General features: G+C 40.2%; 1 protein-coding gene across 2 annotated transcripts in view; it reads left to right on the forward strand.

Annotated features, from left to right (window-relative positions):
* capza1b (capping actin protein of muscle Z-line subunit alpha 1b) overlaps positions 1 to 20067 on the forward strand; it is a 67242-nt gene that overhangs the window by 37015 nt on the left and 10160 nt on the right. For both annotated transcript variants that reach the window (XM_072563899.1, XM_072563898.1), the window contains exons 2-8: positions 4536 to 4599; positions 5752 to 5803; positions 7018 to 7081; positions 8650 to 8856; positions 9494 to 9573; positions 15352 to 15430; positions 15520 to 15591. In XM_072563899.1, coding sequence (XP_072420000.1) covers positions 4536 to 4599; positions 5752 to 5803; positions 7018 to 7081; positions 8650 to 8856; positions 9494 to 9573; positions 15352 to 15430; positions 15520 to 15591 — 618 coding nt within the window. The remainder of the gene's footprint in view (positions 1 to 4535; positions 4600 to 5751; positions 5804 to 7017; positions 7082 to 8649; positions 8857 to 9493; positions 9574 to 15351; positions 15431 to 15519; positions 15592 to 20067) is intronic.

Below are 20067 nucleotides of genomic sequence, written 5' to 3' on the forward strand. Positions count from 1 at the left end.
ACTTGTTTGGGGAAGAGGTTGTGATGTCTTTTGAGCGGCTGGGCCGCAAATACGGGTTACCCAGCGGGGGACCTTTTCCGTTTTTCTCGGGTTGGAGATTTCATCCAGAGGAGGTCTGCGCTTCTCACTAAGCCCTGTGGGCCCGGGCCCGATGCAGAGAGGTTGTTGCTACGTTCCACAAGCACCCTTTCGGTTGGTGCCCTCTGTCGCCTGCTGGGTGGCAGGCCCTGGCAAGATGTTGACTGGTTGTGTGGGGTCTGGGAACCGGAGCTGGGAGTGAAGATCTCTTCTGAAACATGGGAGAACATATGGGAGAATGCTCGAAAGATCTCAATCTGTAACAGGATATGTGCAATGCGTTAAAAGTTCTGCACAAGACTCATCCGGCACCAGCCCGTCTGGCAAAGTTTAAATAAAGGGCAATTTCAGTGTGCCCCAAATGTAAAATAAGTGTAGGTACTCTTACCCATTGCTTCTGGACGTGCCATAGGCTCCATGTTTATTGGAGCGCTGTGGCGGGAGAGATAGGGAAGGTCAAAGTAAACCCGATTTCGCTCCTCTTAGTTCTGCTGAATTAACCATCTTTTGATGGGCATGGGAAGAAACTATTTAATATTCTTGCATACTGCGTACAGAAGAATAGTCTGATGAACTGAGAGTCTGATGAACTGAGTGTCTGAGAACCTGCCGGGCTTGCTGGGATGGCAGAAATTAATTATGGAGCACATTCCCTTGGACTTTTTCACAAACATGGTGCACCACCAACAGACAATTTTTATAAGACCTGGCAGCCCTACTTGAGTTATTTGAATATAGGTTTATTAGTTATCTTAACTAGGGCGTTTGTTTAACCAGCATGATTAGACTTGTCAAGTTCTGGGACCTGGAGGGGATCTCCCGAGTTAATACGGGTATGTATACAATGCTCCTGTTCCTTTGTTTGGGAGCCTTGCGCCGAGTTTAGCTGTTTTGTATTTTGTGTTTTTTATTGTGTTTTTTTGCTTTTTTTTGGTGTTGCTTTGCACAGTGTTCGGGTTTGCTTTGTATTGTAGAGTAGGTTAATAGTTAGTAGATAGTACTCGTATTGTAATTTGTGTTTTTTTTTTCTTTTTATTATACTGATATTTGTGATTTTTTTCAATAATTTTATATGTTTGTAAAGTTAAAAATTGCTAATAAACATATTTACAAAAAATAATCCCTCAAACACTGCCTTAAATCTCAAAGGGTGTGTTGAATTACTGTTAGTACAAGCATGATATAGTATGACCTGGCTAGGCATAGACCACGTAATATTTGCCTGCGATAACTCTGGGATTGTGGGGTGGATGAGAAGACGATACCAAGAATTCACATTCCTGCATAACTGTTAAGTATGGATGTGTGTTTAGGCTTGTGTGAACAGGATGTGTATTCACAGTAGATCATCTTGAGTTCTGCCTTTTATAGCAGCCACCCAGCTTGGCGGTATTGGTGGGACAGGTACAATGATCACCGCTATGAGGTAGCCAAAGGCAACCACTGGCCTTAACAACAAGTAACTTTGACAGTAGAATGCTGTATTTAAATAATTAGCAGACCAAATATTTTCTGGTAACATTTTATGCTATTTTGTATGATACCTTGTCAACATTTCCATGAAATGAAAGTGAAGTGGGTTGAATGGATTTCAGCAATGAGCACGTAGGTTCGAATTCGGATAAAATCCCATCTGTCCCAAACGGTCTACGCCAATATATTATTTTTAAGTCTAGTTCGTGTTATGTAGACAAACACATCAACCATGTTAGGTTTAAAATGGTGCCACACGAATTGTTTGAAAGCCTCTCGCCTGGCTGAAGGAGGAATCTTGGTCAAGGTGAGTATTGCAGTATGAGCTGTTCTGTGCATCTTGCGCAGGCTGTTGAATACTTGAATTAATATCTCAAACGAAAATGATATCCTCATTGTGTAGCATGGAATGTTAGTCCAAATTATATATTTCGATCCTCGCGTGCTAATCTTCAGACAAAGTACTCAGTCATGCCCCTAGAACATCCATTGGCACTATTTGAGAGAGTAACGATGTTATCCTTTCTGTCCAAACCAAACTTCAACCGTAATCCAGTAGTGCAAAATAGATTATCTGTTTATTTCTATGAGATGGATAGACCAGATCACCACCCTGACTGAGTTTCTGTTCATGAGGAAGTTGCTGATCAACCCTTTAAAACGTGAGGCGCAACAGGGCTTATTTAGGCAGGTATAGTTGAGAAAAAAACATTTCCTGGTCTAGTAAGAGTTTCTCTTCATTAGATCTTGAGGTTATTGAATGTCAGCAACGAGTGGCAGGAAACATTTATATGATTGGCATTGTTACTGGGTCTTTGAGGACAACCAGATGATGGGTCATATTCTTTCAAGATCCTGAGTTGATCTGTCCATAAGACATCATAGGGGGTGGTGCTTGTGACATTGTTCCATGCTGACCCTTTCAGACCCCTATTTAGTAATTGTCACATTGCTATTTCTAGGACCTCTTGCGCAAACCGGCTTCCCAAATTCCAATGTTACTCCATCGATTGGACTCTAAGTGTACTACATTACCTCTTAAACAGTTGGGTCATCCTGGGAATCATCAAAATGTCACATAAGTGTCTTGTGATCATGCATCTGCAGCATTTGAGTTTTGATTACTTTCACTTTAAAACATTGATGCTAAATTTGGATAAAGCAACATTGCTCACTTTTCAAGAAATGTTTAGAATAGAATAGTTAATGCACAGAAGGAGGCCACCATCATTGTGCCAACTCTGTGCAAGAACTACTCTACTAGTCTTTTGCCCTTTTGTTTTCCTCAGCCCTGCATTTAGCCTTCTCTTCATGATCAGGTGGACACCAGACAAGCTTTCTTAGTTCTGCAATACCCAAGTTCCTTCCCGTTTACCAACTCGCCACCTATCAAATGGCAGTGGAGCATGTGGGCTCCTGCCCGGAGTCTGTCTACTCCATCTGCTTTTAATTGTTTCTCTTTCACTTTTTGTCTTTAATGTACTTGCCTCCTGGAGAGCGAATTTGTGTAACACAGAAGATCAGTGCGACAGTCGAGCCATTGCAGGGTTGGTGAGCCCAACCTGGCTGTGAGTGAAGCCACTTGGCATGTATGTTGGTGAGAGTTGGTAGCCCCAGGTTGAGTTTGACACAGTTTGGAGGCGAGGCCCAGCACGGTCTACTTGAAGGTTTATAATGCTGAACATTTTATTGCTTTATTTTTCTGATATATTCCTAAGATTTTGTACCTAAAATGGCACCATAAGTGGCAACTTTGTAAACTTGCACTCAAGTGACAATAAATCTAATACTAATTTTAATTTATGTAATGCAAATCAGTTACTGTTCCTGCCTGCCTGCCAGCACTTTGTGGGAGGGGATGCTTTTTGGTTAAAAATAGTTTAAGTTTTTGAGAAGTACTTATTTAACCAGCTGTTTTTATCATAAGCTCTAGCCATTCCTATTTTGTTGAAACCTGATCCACTTCCACTTAGTGACTTGGCAGCCAATGACAGCCTCATTCATGTTGCCTTTAAACAGTGAGCATTTTGGCAAATGTTACTTATTATGTGTTAATTTGGCAAGTAATTTTCCCCTCTTCCACGCCACAGATCAAGATAACTTCTATTGCTTCCTTGTGTCTTGGCTCAATTTAACAGACTCAATCCAGGAGTCTATTGTTCTCTTCCACATATGACAGCAAATCTTTCTCAAGCTAATTGAGATGAGTGGAAATAGCTGTAGAATATTTTTCATGAACCCATTTTGAAACCCTGCATTCACCAATTGTACTCCCCATTGAGGGAGTGCCAGATTTTCTGTGCTACAGTTTTCGATCTGAGATAGCTGCAGTGCAAGTTCATCAAGTTTTTTTAAAATCTGGTTTTGAGTAGTGTCTTGGATTCTGTTTCTTTTTCTGTACTTGTAAATTTACTGTAATCGCCTGCCAAACTAGATGTTTCCAGTGATGAATTGGGTGTGATGTGCTTTTGCATGTCCTAAATATGTGAAAGGAGCCATGTAAATGTGCATCATTATCATCAACAACTGGTAATTGCTGCTTTTTGCAAAATTGCTGTTTGGTCCTCATTTTCTCATGCCACATTTTACTACCTTGCTTTCTGTGAGGAAGAATAGCAGGTTGAGTGGGTTTAGTTTGGGATTGTATCCTGATGAACAAAGTTGTCTGTTTATGAGAGAGAGGAGTCACGTCGTGCAAAAAGTTTAAAACTGCTCTTTTACAAGGTTATATTCTGGAACCTCTCCCTCAAAGCAACCTGCGCATGCAGAAAGGTTGCTGGCACAGAAGGTCTTCACTGTGGTTGTAAACTGATTTATGAGCTGCTTGCCATCTTGTTTATTCCTGAAGAAGGGCTCATGCCCGAAACGTTGACTCTCCTGCTCCTTGGATGCTGCCTTACCTGCTGCGCTTTTCCAGCAACACATTTTCAGCTATTGTGTGAATAGTACAGTATTGCTAAACAGGTCTATTTCTTTCATTTTAGGTGAATATAGCTACCAACTTCATCATGCATGCACCACCAGGAGAGTTCAACGAGGTATTCAATGGTAAGTGAATGAAAGATGCCCAGTCTTTTGGTATTATCTGTAACCTCCTGGCAATGATAGAGGCCATCACACACATTCTGGTATGGTAATATGGAGTGTAATAATTGCTGCTCCATTACCTGAATGTTTGCTCATGCCAGCCTTTTTAATCAAGTGTGTGGTGCTGGAAAAGCACAGCAGGTCAGACATAAGCCCTTTGTCAGAAATGAGGCCTCATTCCTGATGAAGGGCTTATTTACGAAACGTTGTTTCTCCTGCTTCTTGGATGCTGCCTGAACTGCTGTGCTTTTCCAGCACCACACTATCGACCTTGGATAGTATCTTACTCAATTGTAATTTTAATTTAGCTTAAAAGACGATCTGTTTAATTAGGTTTGTTTTAAAATATTTGAACAATTATTTTGGACAGAACTGACTATCAAGAATAAGTTACTTAAATGCCTTTTACTTTATAGATGGTGAGCTGCTTTTTGTAAATTCAAATTGTGCTTTTTAGTGGTTGTCAAAATAGTCAATTATCTTTAACTTGAGTCATAGAGATGTACAGCACTGGAACAGGTCCTTTGATCCATGCTGACCAGGTATCCTAAATTAATCTAGTCCCATTTGCCAGCATTTGGCCCATAACCCCCTCAACCCTTCCTATTCAAATACCCATCCAGATGCCTGTTAAATTTTGTATTTGTACCTGCCCTTCACCACTTCCTCTGGCAGCTCAGTCCATGCACACACCACATCTGTACTGAAAACAGTTGCTTAAGGTAATTCTACAAAAAAATCATCCTTGTACAACTTGATATCCATTTGATGGGTGTTCATTTAGCAATCCTTTACTCAGTTGTTTGGGTTGGGTGTTTAGCAGTGATCGACAGTATGAGATATATCCCAATTTCTCTTATTGTTTTCAAGCAAATTACACTGAGCCCATGAGTTATAAGATGGTAGCAGTGGAATCATCCATTAGTTCACCAGTTTGGAGTAAAAAAATTCTATTCAATTATTCTAGTCACTTTGAATTAGCAGGTGTGAATGGCAATGTATAATTTGCATATTAATCCTAACTAACATAACAAATCTTTCTTTGAACTTTATTTTTTGTTTACAGGTTTAAATTACCAACTGTTGTGATTTGTAAATGTTCTTAATTTCCAGATGTGCGTTCATTAATGAATAATGATACCCTCCTCAAGGATGCAACTGTACAGTAAGTTTAATTTTAGTTCAAACGGGATGCTTTCCAAGGAAGTATTTGTCAGTGTATGTAATATTAATTTCTAGCCATAGAGTCATAGACATGTACAGCATGGAAACAGACCCTTTAGTCCAACCCGTCCATGCCGACCAGATATCCCAACCCAATCTAGTCCCACCTGCCAGCATCCGGCCCATATCCCTCCAAACCCTTCCTATTCATATACCCATCCAAATGCCTCTTGAATGTTGCAATTTTATCAGCCCCCACCACTTCCTCTGGCAGCTCATTCCATACACGTACCACCCTCTACGTGAAAAAGTTGCCCTTTCAGTCTCTTTTATATCTTTCCCCTCTCACCCTAAACCTATGCCCTCTAGTTCTGGACTCCCTGACCTATCCATGCCCTTCATAATTTTGTAAACCTCTATAACGTCACCCCTCAGCCTCCGATGCTCCAGGGAAAACAGCCCCAGCCTGTTCAGCCTCTCCCTGTAGCTCAGATCCTCCAACCCTGGCAACATTCTTGTAAATCTTTTCTGAACCCTTTCAAGTTTCACAACATCTTCCTGATAGGAAGGAGACCGGAATTGCACGCAATATTCCAACAGTGGCCTAACCAATGTCCTGTACAACCGCAACATGACCTTTCAATTCCTGTACTCAGTGCTCTGACCAATAAAGGAAAGCATATCAAACACCTTCACTATCCTCTCTCCCTGCAACTTCACTTTCAAGGAGCTATGAACCTGCACTCCAAGGTCTCTTTGTTCAGCAACTTTCCCTAGGACCTTGGAGCTCAACATTGGAGAGGAATAGGAGGAAGCTATTCAGCCTCTTGAGCTTGTTCCATTGAGATAATGGTTAATCTGTGGCTGAACGTCTTATTTCCCTTAATACCTTTGATTAACAATCTTTCAAGCTCATGTTTAAAATGAACATATAATCTTCTCTGTGATTAGAGGTTTAGGGAAATGAGATACATTGAAAGCATCTGGAGCAAACCAGTCAGCTACTGTGAATACAGTGTACTGTCAGTTGGAAACATAACTAAATTGCTTGGAGGATGTTGATTGGTATGTAAGTAAAGTATTAAGGCATTGGACCCCAGGTTTAATGATACAATTGGTAGGTTGATGTATGATGAAACCGATAGGCGATGAGAAGCAAAGTGCAGCAGTTCGTATGCGTAATGTTTACCTTGACTCACCTTCTTCTTCCCTTAGTGCATTTGCACAGTATAATATGGACCAGTTCACTCCTGTGAAGATAGAGGGCTATGATGAACAGGTAAGGAAGAAACCTGGGATCTGTTAAGTGGACTGGGGCTATGGGGAAGCTTTAAAGATGCTGTAGCTGTGAATTAGCAGCTGCTTTGGGTATAACAGACAAGTTAGCAGTATGTTACTGATATCACTGAATCGGTAATAACACCATCAAGAGGAGTAAAATATAGCAGTAATGTATCCCACCCAAAGATGCAGAAAATCTGCATGTTTTGTGGTCAGGAGGATGGAAGCCATGCCACGTCATACTCAATTTGCTTCAGGCATGCAACTAACCTTCCCAAGTGTGTTTATGGTAGTTGTCTGACAACAATAGATGAATCTCATCAATTGTGACAGTGGTCCCAAGACTCTGACGATTGACACTTGGAACCAGTTCAACCCAGAATGGTAGATTGACTAATCTGATGCCTGAGATCCATGATGCCTCAGCATCCTGTTAATGGTTGACCGGTAATATGGGTCACAAATGTACTTCTGGAGCAATAGATCTATTAACAATACTAGGATTCTTTCACATGCCTGCAGAGAAATCTGCAGCCTGATGTACCTGTGGATTGTGTCTGATGCAAACAGGACTGGCAATTTCTGCAGTTTCTGTGACTTAAACTTCAAAGGTCAGCTTGAACCGTGATATTTTTGATGCAGTGGCATAGTGATAATGTCACTAGTTAACAATCCAGAACCTCAGACTAACATTCTGGGAACATAGGGACATAAAGATTGTCTTAATGCTGCTTAAAAACTCATCTGGTCTATCCATCTCCTTTTAGAGGAGAAAATATGCCATTCTTATCTGGTCTGACCTATATGTGACTCCTGACACACAGACAATATGTTGACTTTTATCTGACCTCTGGCCAATTAGGGATAGGCAATAAATGCTGGCGTATCAAGCAATACCCATCGTATACCCCTACAGAGAACGCCCATACTGGATAAACAGAAATGATATTGAGGGTATGTAGTTCAGTTGTATTATTTTGGAGTTCTTTGAACATGGCGCTACCTAGTGTCTCATTTACTTGGCTGAGTGAAAAAAACTGAAATATTTTCAAGTGTAAAGGAACTCTGGTTTAAGCTCCACAGAAGTTTTTAACTTCTGATGAAAGTTTTTGGTGACAATATAAAATTGCAGGTGAGCTTGTGCACACTGTTTTTGTCTTCTGCAAGTTGCCTTTGGAATGAGGAAGAGAACAACCAAGTTTAGGATTGCAAGAAGAATGTCGCCCTTGGACGGTTCCACTGTGTCACTTTAATCGCTACCTGTTCACGTACCTACCATCCAATTATCACTCCGAATAGCTTCTCCTTTGAACTACTTGCTGAACTCCTGCGCCCTTACCTTGCTTTCCTCTGCTTCTCTCATTATTAACCCCTATTCCCCTCTCTGGAGGAGAGTGTACTTAGAGAAACTCCAGTGAGAGGAGTTGTCCAGTTACAACTGACAGAGGAATTAAAGAGAAATGTTGGCAAGAAGTGCATGCAGAATTACATTTTTATTATGTAGATGTTTGTACATTTTTCTATAAATTACAGTTGAAAGAGTTAAGCTATGACATTTTTGCACAGGTCTTGGTTACAGAGCATGGAAATCTGGGTAACGGAAGATTTACGGATCCAAAGAATAAACTGTCATTCAAATTTGATCATGTGAAGAAAGAAGGAAGTGATGTTCACCCTCAGGAGGGTGAGCCTGCGATAGAATCTTGGAGAAGTGCCTGTGATAATGCACTGCGGGCGTATGTGAAAAACCACTACCCCTATGGCATCTGCACTGTTAAGTATTGTGATAAGCTGTTGTGACCTGTTCTGTTTTATATGGTTCAAGTTTTGTTGGTGACGGGTTTTATCTGAGATCATTAGCTGATGACTCTGCTGTGCTGTGTATTGATGGGATGATAATTGGCCAGAGCTTCCTAGTAATGGTCATTGACCATTACATATGTCGGGTAAGGTCAAAAATTAACTTGGCTGTTATTGTCTCAGTTGAGTGGCTTGCTGACTTGCACTTTCGAGGTTGTGTGAAATGTATTATTGAGGTTAAGAAGAGTGAGAATAAGTAGAGTTCAGCTTCTTTTGATTTTTAGTTGTAGGGTCATGATAATGTGCAAGCCTTGAAATGGGGTCATAATTTAGGGAGCACTGTTGCATACTCAACAGCCAAATATCCTAACTATGTCCACCCTGTGAACTACCATTTTTCCAGAATTTTTGTTTCGTATTCCTGCAATAGCATTGCTCAAATTTTTGATGTATTAAAACATAGAGATATTTTTAATTGAATTTGCCAGGCCAATAGTAGCTTAGTTTTATGCACTTACCAATGTGAGTAAAAGATTTTTAAAAAGTTGTTATTATGATTAAAAACCTGTTTTTCTTTTTATGTGCTAATATTTGAGTTTTTATTTTGTAGATCTATGGTAAGACTATCAACGGACAGCAAACTATTATAGCTTGTATTGAAAACCATCAGTTTCAGCCTCATAATTTTTGGTAGGTGTTTGCTTGCCTCCGAGTACATAGTGGTAATTAAAATGCAATTTGAACTGCCAGAGCAGCATCTCTAGAGCCTGATGCATTTTTTAGTTAATCAGTCTGGTTGAAAAGATATTGCAATATTGGCCTTTTTAATGACATCCCTTCATTTAGTGTTTTAAACTTGGTTGAACATAAATAGAGTGCAAGTGGATTATGTAACCTCTTGGGTTTGCTCTACCATTCATTTAAGGTTATGGCTGATCTTTTAGCTCTTTCATTTTTCTGCTCACTCTTCATTAGTTTGAGATATGCAATTCCAAACAAACAACCTAAAGTGAAAAAATTTCTCCTAACATCAATCCTGAATGATTGACCTTCTCATCCTGAAGCTGTGCCCAAGTCTCCTCAGTCAGAGAAAGAAACCTCCCAATGTCCACGTCGTCAAGCTTTTTCAAAATAATCTGTTTGTGAGATCATCTCTGGAGTCCAGAGAATAAATACCTCATTTATGCAGCCACTCTTTAAGGAATAAGCTTCTTATCCAGGGGAAAAAAAAATGTTATGAACTTCTGCTGTCCTAAATCATGTATAGTCATCTGAGATGTGGAGTCTAAAACTATACAATATTTGCTTTCAACAATATCCTATACTGTTGTGTTATGACACGGAAGTGAACTCCTTTGTTAATTAAACTAAACACTAAGAAAAACTCATCTTGCCTCGGAATCTGTTAAAATATGAGTGACAGAGAACTCCTAATTTCCACTAACGGTGGCACAGTGGTTAGCACTGATGCCTCATAACGCCAGAGACCCAGGTTCAATTCCCACCTCAGGCAACTGTCTGTGTGGAGTTTGCACATTCTCCCCATGTCTGTGTGGGTTTCCTCCCATAGTCCAAAAATGTGCAGGTTAGGTGAACTGGCCATGCTAAATGCCCGCAGTGTTAGGTGAAGGGGTAAATGTAGGGGAATGGGTCTGGTTGGGTTGCTCTTCGGAGGGTTGGTGTGAACTAATTGGGTCGAAGGGCCTGTTTCCACACTGCAAGTAATCTTAAAAAAAAGTCAATTTATTTTTTTCACTCTAAAAGTGAACATTAGACAACAACTATTCACAACTCTGAGGCCCCTTTCTCTTAACTGCTTATTACCTGCCTCCAACTCTATAACAATATGCTGTTCCAATAAGAGACATACTAAAATTACATCAACTTAATTTCAAAACCACACAGCCGATGTCGCTTTCTGTGTCGTTCTTAAGACCATAAGACATAGGAGTGGAAGTAAGGCCATTCGGCCCATCGAGTCCACTCCGCCATTCGATCATGGCTGCTGGGCACTTCAACTCCACTTACCCACATTCTCCCCGTAGCCCTTAATTTCCCGAGACAACAAGAATCTATCAATCTCTGCCTTGAAGACATTCAGCGTCCCGGCCTCCACTGCACTCTGCGGCAATGAATTCCACAGACCCACCACTCTCTGGCTGAAGAAATGTCTCCGCGTTTCTGTTCTGAATTTACTCCCTCTAATTCTAAGGCTGTGTCCACGGGTCCTAGTCTCCTCACCTAACGGAAACAATTTCCTAGCATCCACCCTTTCCAAGCCATGTATTATCTTGTACGTCTCTATTAAGTCTCCCCTTAATCTTCTAAACTCCAATGAATACAATCCCAAGATCCTCAGCCGTTCCTCATATGTTAGACCTACCATTCCAGGGATCATCCATGTGAATCTCTGCTGGACACGTTCCAGTGCCACTATGTCCTTCCTGAGGTGTGGGGACCAAAACTGGACACAGTACTCCAAATGGGGCCTAACCAGAGCTTTATAAAGTCTCAGTAGCACAACGGTGTTTTTATATTCCAACCCCCTTGAGATAAGTGACAACATCGCATTCACTTTCTTAATCACAGACTCAACCTGCATGTTGACCTTTAGAGAATCCTCGACTAGCACTCCCAGATCCCTTTGTACTTTGGCTTTACAAATTTTCTCACCGTTTAGAAAGTAGTCTGTGCTTTTATTCTTTTTGCCAAAGTGCAAGACCTCGCATTTGTTCATGTTGAATTCCATCAGCCATTCCAGTTGAGGATCTCCCTGGGATGTCTTCCTTCTTTTTACTGTGAGTATGTTTCATACAAAAAGGTCCCTTCGATTGAGAATGTTTCCTAATTTCTTGGATCTATCTGACAGTTGCTGTCTCTCCAATTTTCAAAACGTCTGCATTTTTATCTCCCCAACATCAGGCCATCTCATTAGTTCGATATTAGCAAAACAATAATTTCAAACTCAATTGAGTTTTAGTATCCAGGGACATAATTTCAACTGATTGGTTAAATTTGAATTCTTGTCAAAACAGCAGGTATCTATTTCATAGCCAAATGTTACATATTTTCAATTTTCCAGTACCCTCTGGGACTGCCATAGAGTTATTTACACAGGTACTTGTAATCACTCAATTCAGAACAGCATTCACTCTCTTAAAGGTATAGTACACGCCTTCAGTTGTAACAAGACATCCTTACTTGTGTATCCTAGTTCTTATACTAAAGACCAACAGATAATTTACCTTTCTATTTACTTACTATACCTGCATTCTAAGCTTGTGTTTTGTGCAAATAGACACAAGTCTTTTTGAACATCATTTACATGTTTTCATATCCTTGAAATGTGTTCTACTGTTCTGTTCTCCCTGCCAAAGTGAAGAGCCTCACAATCTCCCTTTCTCCAGCTCTAATTTTTGCAACCTTCCATTAGTTCCATCCTGTCATTTAAAAATAGCCCTTTATCCTTACTGCTATCTGTCTGTGAACCAATTCTTCTTACATAATGTTATTATTTTTCCCCTGCTCCAAGGAATCTCATCTACTGTAGTAAACTTGTGTGGCACCTTAACACGTGCTTGTTTGGAAATCCAAAATAAAGTACATCAGCTTCCCACTTATCCTCTTGTTTATAGCTTCATAGAACTCCACTTTTGCAAATACGATTTTCCTTTTCGTAAAACCGTACTGTTGCAGCTTTCTCAGTAATATTCGAGTACCTTCCTGACCATTGATATTTGATTAATAGGTCTGTAGTTCCCTATTGACTCATTGCCTCATCTTGGTGTCACATTAGCTAGCTTGTCATCTGCTGGAACCAGGAGACATCGTGGCCTTTGCAGCTACCTCCTTTAGAGTGCCAGGAGCTAGGCCATCAGGCTCTGCACATTTTTATTTTTAGTCCCTCTTTTATCTTCTGATTTTAATGACTTTAAGTTCTTCATTTTTATTATGTCACTCAGCAACTTCTGCGATTCGTCTTCTATTGTCAAGGTAGACGCCATATTTGTTCGATATCTTTAACAATTCCTTCATAGCCTATTTCTCCTGGTCCTGTCTCAGAGACCAAAGTTTAAATCAGCCACTTTCATTTTTTGTACATTTATAAAAGCTCTTGCAATCTGTTTTGCATTCCTGACTTATTTACTCCCAGTCCCTTTTATACCACTATTTTTGGTTGCACAGTACTAGTTACTAAAACACTTGAATTCTCAGGCCTACTACAATTCTTTCCAACATTATAAATGTAATTGATTCTGTTGGCCTAATCACAACCTCATCCCCATAAGTGTTTGGTCTTTGGTCTGCACTGGGTACCTCTTAGTCAGCCACCAGTAATGGTGCTGTGATTGATTTTCATGTCTAAGTCAGCGAATAAGGAGTATCAACCCACAGTCCTCCTAATCATGGAATCATAGTTTATTACAAAGTGGTCACTTAACTCATTTGTGTCTGCAACACCTGAGAAATAAGCCACTCTACCTAATTCCACTTCATGGCATTCATTTGATAGACTTGCAGGTTACAACTTTTGAAATGCATTTCCAGGCAGCTTTTTAATAACTTAAGGGTTTCTGCCTGTACTAGCCCCAGACAGTGAGTTCCAGAATCTAGCCACCCTTTGGGTGAACAAAACATTCTTCATCTACTCCCTAATCTTTCCTTACTCCTTCACACCCCTCAATATCCTCCTATTAATTATGTATTCCTTTGCCATATCTGACTTCCTCAAAAACATCCTCACACTTCTCCAAACTGAATTCATTTTGCCACTTTTCTGCCCATCTGACCAATCCATTAACATTCACAGTCTACAGTTGTTCCCTGTCATTATCAGTCACATGACCAGTTATTGTTCAGTGATGGTAATGTGTCCATTGCCAGTTGTGGTTGGATGACCAACTGAAGCTTAACAAGCAAATTGACTTACAGTGAGGTCCAGTAGAATGATTTATGAGTTGAATGGTGCTAAGAAGAAGGAAGCAAATGTTGTCAGCCTTTGCTTAGTTGGGTAGCTTGCCTGCCTTTCTGAATTAGATGATTATGGACTCAAGTTTCCAGTACAAAATCCCTGGCTGTAACACAAATGTGGTATTAAGAGAGAACGACATCAGTGGTGCTGTCTTGCAGACTAGATGCTAATGCAAGGCTCCATTGGCTTTCTCCAGTGGACAAGAAGGATCCCACATTACAATTTCCAAGAGCAAAGAACTTTTACCAGGCATTCCTGTCAACACCATTTATAACCAACAGGCTCTGTTTGAGAATTTCCTGAATTCATATTGACGGTCTTATTTTCCTACATTGATGACTGAACTTCAGATCTGCTTGAGCCATACAAAGCTTTGTTTAAACGATACATGAAGTACTGTAAGCTGTAGATCTGGGCAAAACTCCAGAAGGATGTACTGGCATTATAGGTAGTGCAGGATAAATATACTGATATTGGAACTCCCAAGAGTTTATTTATGGAGAGTGATCACACAAACTAAATTCTTGAAATATAAAGCTAAAAGAGTAATATTTAATCTAATCAATGGTTTCAAGATATTAAGCAGAACGGCGAGTGTATATAGAAAAATAATTTTCCGTTCTAGGCTGTGCACTACTAAGGGCCAATGTCCTAAAAGACAAAGTCAAACTGTTCAGGAGTGTAATTGTAAAATACTTCTACATGCTGTAGTATGAGTTGGAAACCAGCCATTTTAAAAAGAATTTGATCAATCACTTTTAAAACTGAGATTGGCGGATTTTAGTCAACCACAGGTATGAAATAATGAGGCATTCAAGGGGTAAAATTACCTCCTGTTCCTATGTTTTTAGCAGGTGTTGGGAGCTGTTGTTATTATTTCAGGTTTGCACAACAGGATAAATCAAACTACATACACAGAATTAGTTGTTTAGATGCTATTGCATCACAATTTATGTTCTATTTAGTTTATCAGCCAATTTAGAATGTTCTATATCAACTCTTGTTACCTCTGCTTCTGAGACCATTCTCTACATGTAAGATGCACAATATTTGAGCAATGGCGATGGACTGCCAGATAGATGACCTACTTTTATAATTCACTTATGGAATATGAGTGTGCCTACTGTTTCTAAAACTCCATAATTGCATTGAGATGATGATCTGTTAGATTTTGTTTTGCAAGAATTAATACTCATGGACTTAATCTCAGTTGCAAGAAAGAATGAGTTACTGTTCTCTCATATCCATCACAATATCAGGTCATCCGAATTGCCTTACAGCCAATTGAAGCATTAGTGGTTTTATGTCACATTTTAACTGCAACACCTCTGGGATGGGAGTCAAGTTATTTTAGCAATCACAGGAAAGGGAAAGATACAGAGCAATTTGATCAATAAAACTTTTGCATAGCATCTCATACCAATTTTCAAGGCTATGTGAGTTTGTCAACAAAAAGCACTTCGACTGATCTATTTCTAATTATCAACTTTCTGTAGGAATGGACGTTGGAGATCTGAGTGGAAATTCAATATTGGTTCATCATCAGCTCAGCTTACTGGAGTTCTGAAAATCCAGGTGTGTCATGCTGTCTTGTGTAACTTGACTAATTCCATACAAAGCGCTAGAACACAATCCACATTAAATACATTGTCCTGTCTTTCAAGGTCCATTATTATGAAGACGGTAATGTTCAGTTGATGAGTCAGAAGGACATTCAGGAAACCTTGCCAATTACAGTAAGTCTGAATGGATTAAAAATTCCTAACTGGCTATTAGAAAAATCTTGAATATTGTTAGAAACTGATGTAATCATGTGAAGGAGCCACTGACCTTAAATGACATAAAGTCTCAGGCGAGCATGGTGACACTATGAAGTTCATTTTCTACTTGCTATACCCTGAACTATATATACACAGTGAGGCCTGTGGAAGACAAAATTATATCTAATAATATCTGTTTTTTTCTGCGTAAAGAAACGTAGAACATTGCAGTGCAGTATAGGCATATCGGTCCTTGGTGTTGTGCCGACCTGTGAAACCAATCTGAAACCCATCTAATCTACACTATTCTATTTTCATCCATATGTCTATCAAATTACCATTTAAATGCTCTTAAAGTTGGCAAGTCTACTACTGTTGCAGGCACGGCGTTCCACAGCCCTACTACTCTCTGCGTAAAGAAACTACCTCTGACATCTGTCCTATGTCCCCTCATGCTAGCCATCACCATCTGATGAGGATGGCTCTCACTGTCCACCCTATTTAATCCTCTGAATATTTTATACCTCAATTAAGTCACCTTTCAACCTTCCTCTGTCTAATGAAAACAGCTTCAAGTCTCTCAGCCTTTCCTCATAAGACCTTCCCTCCATCCTGGTAAATCTCCTCTGAACCTTTCCAATACTTCCACATCCTTCCTATAATGCAATGACCAGAATTGTACACAATGCAGCCGCACCAGAGTTTTGTACAGCTGCCGCATGACCCTTGTGGCTCCAAAACTCAGTCCCTCTACCAATAAATGCTAACACACTGCATGCCTTCTTAACAACCCTATCAACCTGCATGGCAACTTTCAGGGATCTATGTACATGTACACTGATATCTCTCTCCTCATCTACACTACCAACAATCTTACCATTAGCCCAGTACTCTGCATTCCTGTTGCTCCTTCCAAAGTGAATCACCTTGCACTTTTCCACATTAAACTCCATTTGCCACCTCTCAGCCCAGCTCTGCAGCTTATCTATGTCCCTCTGTATCCTGCAACATCTTTCGTCATTATCCACAACTCCACTGACCTTAGTGTCGTCCACAAATTTACTTCCAAATTTACCGCCCATCCTTCTACGCCCTCCATCTAGGTCATTTATAAAATGACAAACAGGAGTGACCCCAAAACAGATCCTAGCAGTACCCCCCCTTGTAACTGAATTCCAGGATGAACATTTCCCATCAACCACCACCCTCTGTCTTCTTTCAACGAGCCAATTTCTGACCCACACTGCTAAATAGCCCTCCATCCCATGCCTCTGTATTTTCTGCAAAAGCCTACCATGGGGAACCTTATCAAACGCCTTCCTGAAATCCATTTATACCACATCAACTGCTTTTCCCTCATCCACCTGTTTGGTCACCACATCAAAGAACTCAATAAGGTTGGTGAGGCACAACTTATCCTTCAACTTATTTCTTTCTAGATGATAAGGGCAAAACAATCGGATGTCTCATTTAATACTCCCATGTTCTACTTTAAAAAGTTTTAACTTAAAAAAAGAAATGCACGTGCTAGCAAGATTCAGGAATCGGTGAATTGAAGTCAAGTAGAGGTTACATGCATGTAGGTTCTACAAACCTGGAGAGAGAGAGAGAAGTGGAGGGAGGTGAAGGGAAATTCCAGTTTTTGAGGTGTTAGATTTCATGAAGTCTACAAGAAGAGATAGGTAATTGAATTTGGATGTAAACATAGTGAAGAGTAAGGTCATGGCAGGCACAAGATGATTTGGAGACCAAGTATGAGAACAATATCAGGTAGCTTAGATCAGTAAAAATTATTTTATATGGGAAGGTCAGCAAGCTGGTTGTTTTGAAACCTGTCCTGGTGTGGGTAGCAAATCTATCTGTAAATGGTAATTTGGTTATTTTGCAGAAAAGATGTGTAAAGTTTGTTGTTTGGAACAGACTTCCACACGAACAATGTTTGAAATTATGGCAGTGGAACATAATGTACAAAGAGGACCTGTTGCATTTTGTTCTGTGGTGTGGAGTGAGCTTTGTATCTACAAGGTGTTTCTAACACTGTCAGGTCAGATGTATTGGAAAGGTTGTTTGCGTTATCTGTCCATTTCGTCCTGACTTCTGACATTACCTCTAGATACACTGAAGCTAAAACAATCTCGAGAACAAGTTTTCTGCCAGTACCCCACCCCTCTCTCTCTCCATGTGAGAGAGTGGTTCTATCCTGCTTGTACTGATGCTGTTTATGTCATCGGACATAAATAGAACACCATGGGGAATAAGGACGAAGGTAGATCATATGCTTCATCTTCCTCACCCACAGATTCACATCCAAAGATGTGCAGGTTATGTGAATTGGCCCTACTAAGTTGCCCATAATGTCTTGGGTATGCAGGCTAGATGGATTAGCCAGAGGAGATGCAGGATTACAGGGAAAGGGTAAGGGGGTTGGGTCTGGGTGGGATGCTCTTCGGAGGGTCAGTATGGACACCGGCTGAATGGCCTCCTTCCACAGTATAGGGATTCTATTCTGTACAGCTGAGTCATCTGTCTTAATTAATACGATTGCAGCTGATCTGATCTTGGTCACAATTTCACTTTGCTTGTTTGATCACTGTATAATTCAAAAAACTCTTGATCTCAGCCTTGACTATACACAATGATTCAGTGTCTGCAGCTCTCTGAGATAGAGAATTCCAAAAATTTACAGGTCTTTGAAGAAATTCCCACTCATCCCTAGATTAAGTAGGTGATTCCATATTTTAACCCAGTGTTTCATAATTTTAAATCCCTCCATGAGGGAGAGCATCCTCTCAGTTGCTACTTGTCAGTTCCCCTTAGAATCTCTTGTATTTCAGTAAAATCATCCATTTTCTAAACAACTGTGAATGGGCTGACCCTACTCACCTTTGCTCGTAAGATAGCCCCTTCATCCCAGGAATGAATTAAGTAAACCTTCCCTGAATGTATCTCAACTCAAAAACTGTCTTTAGACATGGGGAGGGATTGGCCGAATGGTGTTCTTGCTGGACTATAATTCGAGAGACCCAGGTCATATCCTGGGGACCTGGTTTGATTCCCACCTCAGCAGATGGCATTTGAATTTAATAAAAATTTGGAATGAAATGTGTAATAGTGCATCCATTACAGACCATCGGAAAAACCCATCTGGATTGTGAGCATTCTTTCAGGAGCAATGCCCTCAAACTGTGAATACTTTTTTTTGAAAGTGTAGCTATTCTTGTAGTCTTGCCAATGTCATGTACAGTTGTGGAAAGATTTAATTAACTTTATATTCCAAAACCCTGCATAAAATGGCAGCATGACTGTTCAGCTCCTAATTGCTTGTTGTGACTACATATTAAGTTTGTTTTTATGTACAAGAACACCCAGATCCTTCTGCACAACTGCACCCTATTATTTAAACAATGAAAGACAATATTGTTTTTCTATTAGAGTCATCGTCATAGAGTTATTTAACAGGGAAATACTCTTCAGTCCAACCAGTCCATGCCAAACATTATCCCAAACAAAGTTAGTCCCACCTGCGTGCTCCTGGGCTATATCCTTCCAAACCTTCCCAATTCATGTACCTATCCAAATGTCTTTTAAGCATTGTAATCTCATCCATCACTTCCTCAGGAAGTTCATTCCACACATGAATCACCGTCTGTGTGAAAAAAAAATTGTGTCTCACCTTTTGTAAATCTCTGTCCTCACATCCCCCTAGTCTTGAAATCCTCATCCTGAGGAAAACTGCCTTTAACTCTACCTATACCTCTCATTATTTTATAAACTCCTTTGAACCTCTGAACCTCTTACATTCCAATGAAAAATGTCCTAGCCCATCCACCCTTTCTTTGTAACTCAAAATTTCCAGACCAAGCAACATCCTGATAAATCTCTTCTGAACCCCCTCCAGTTTGATAATGTCCTTCCTATAATTTGGCGACCAGAACTGGACAGAGTATTCCATAAGAGGCCTTACCAATGTCCTGTACAACTTCAACATGACTTCCAATTCCTATACTCAAAGGACTGAGCAATGAAGGCTCATGTCTTTTTAAACCACCCTGTCTATATGTGATGCAAATTTCAAAGAACTATGTATCTGCACTCTTAGATGCCTCTGTACCTAGGGCCTTACCTGTATAAGCCGGACCCTGTTTGTTGCACTAAAATGCAATACCTTGCATTTGGAGTCCGAGATGTACAACACAGAAACAGATCCTTCGGTCCAACTCATCCATGCTGACCAGATATCCTAAATTAATCCAGTCCTATTTGCCAGCAGTTGGCCCATATCCCTCTAAACCCTTCCTATTCATATACCCATCCAGTTGCATTTTAAATGTTATAATTGTACTAGTCTCCACCACTTCCTCTGACAGTTCATTCCATGCACGCACCACCCTCTGCGTGAAAATGTTGCCTCTTAGGTCCCTTTTAAATCTTTCCCCACTCGCCCTAAACCTA

Source organism: Chiloscyllium punctatum, chromosome 45 (assembly GCF_047496795.1).
Source record: "Chiloscyllium punctatum isolate Juve2018m chromosome 45, sChiPun1.3, whole genome shotgun sequence".
Classification (NCBI taxonomy): Eukaryota; Metazoa; Chordata; class Chondrichthyes; order Orectolobiformes; family Hemiscylliidae; genus Chiloscyllium; species Chiloscyllium punctatum.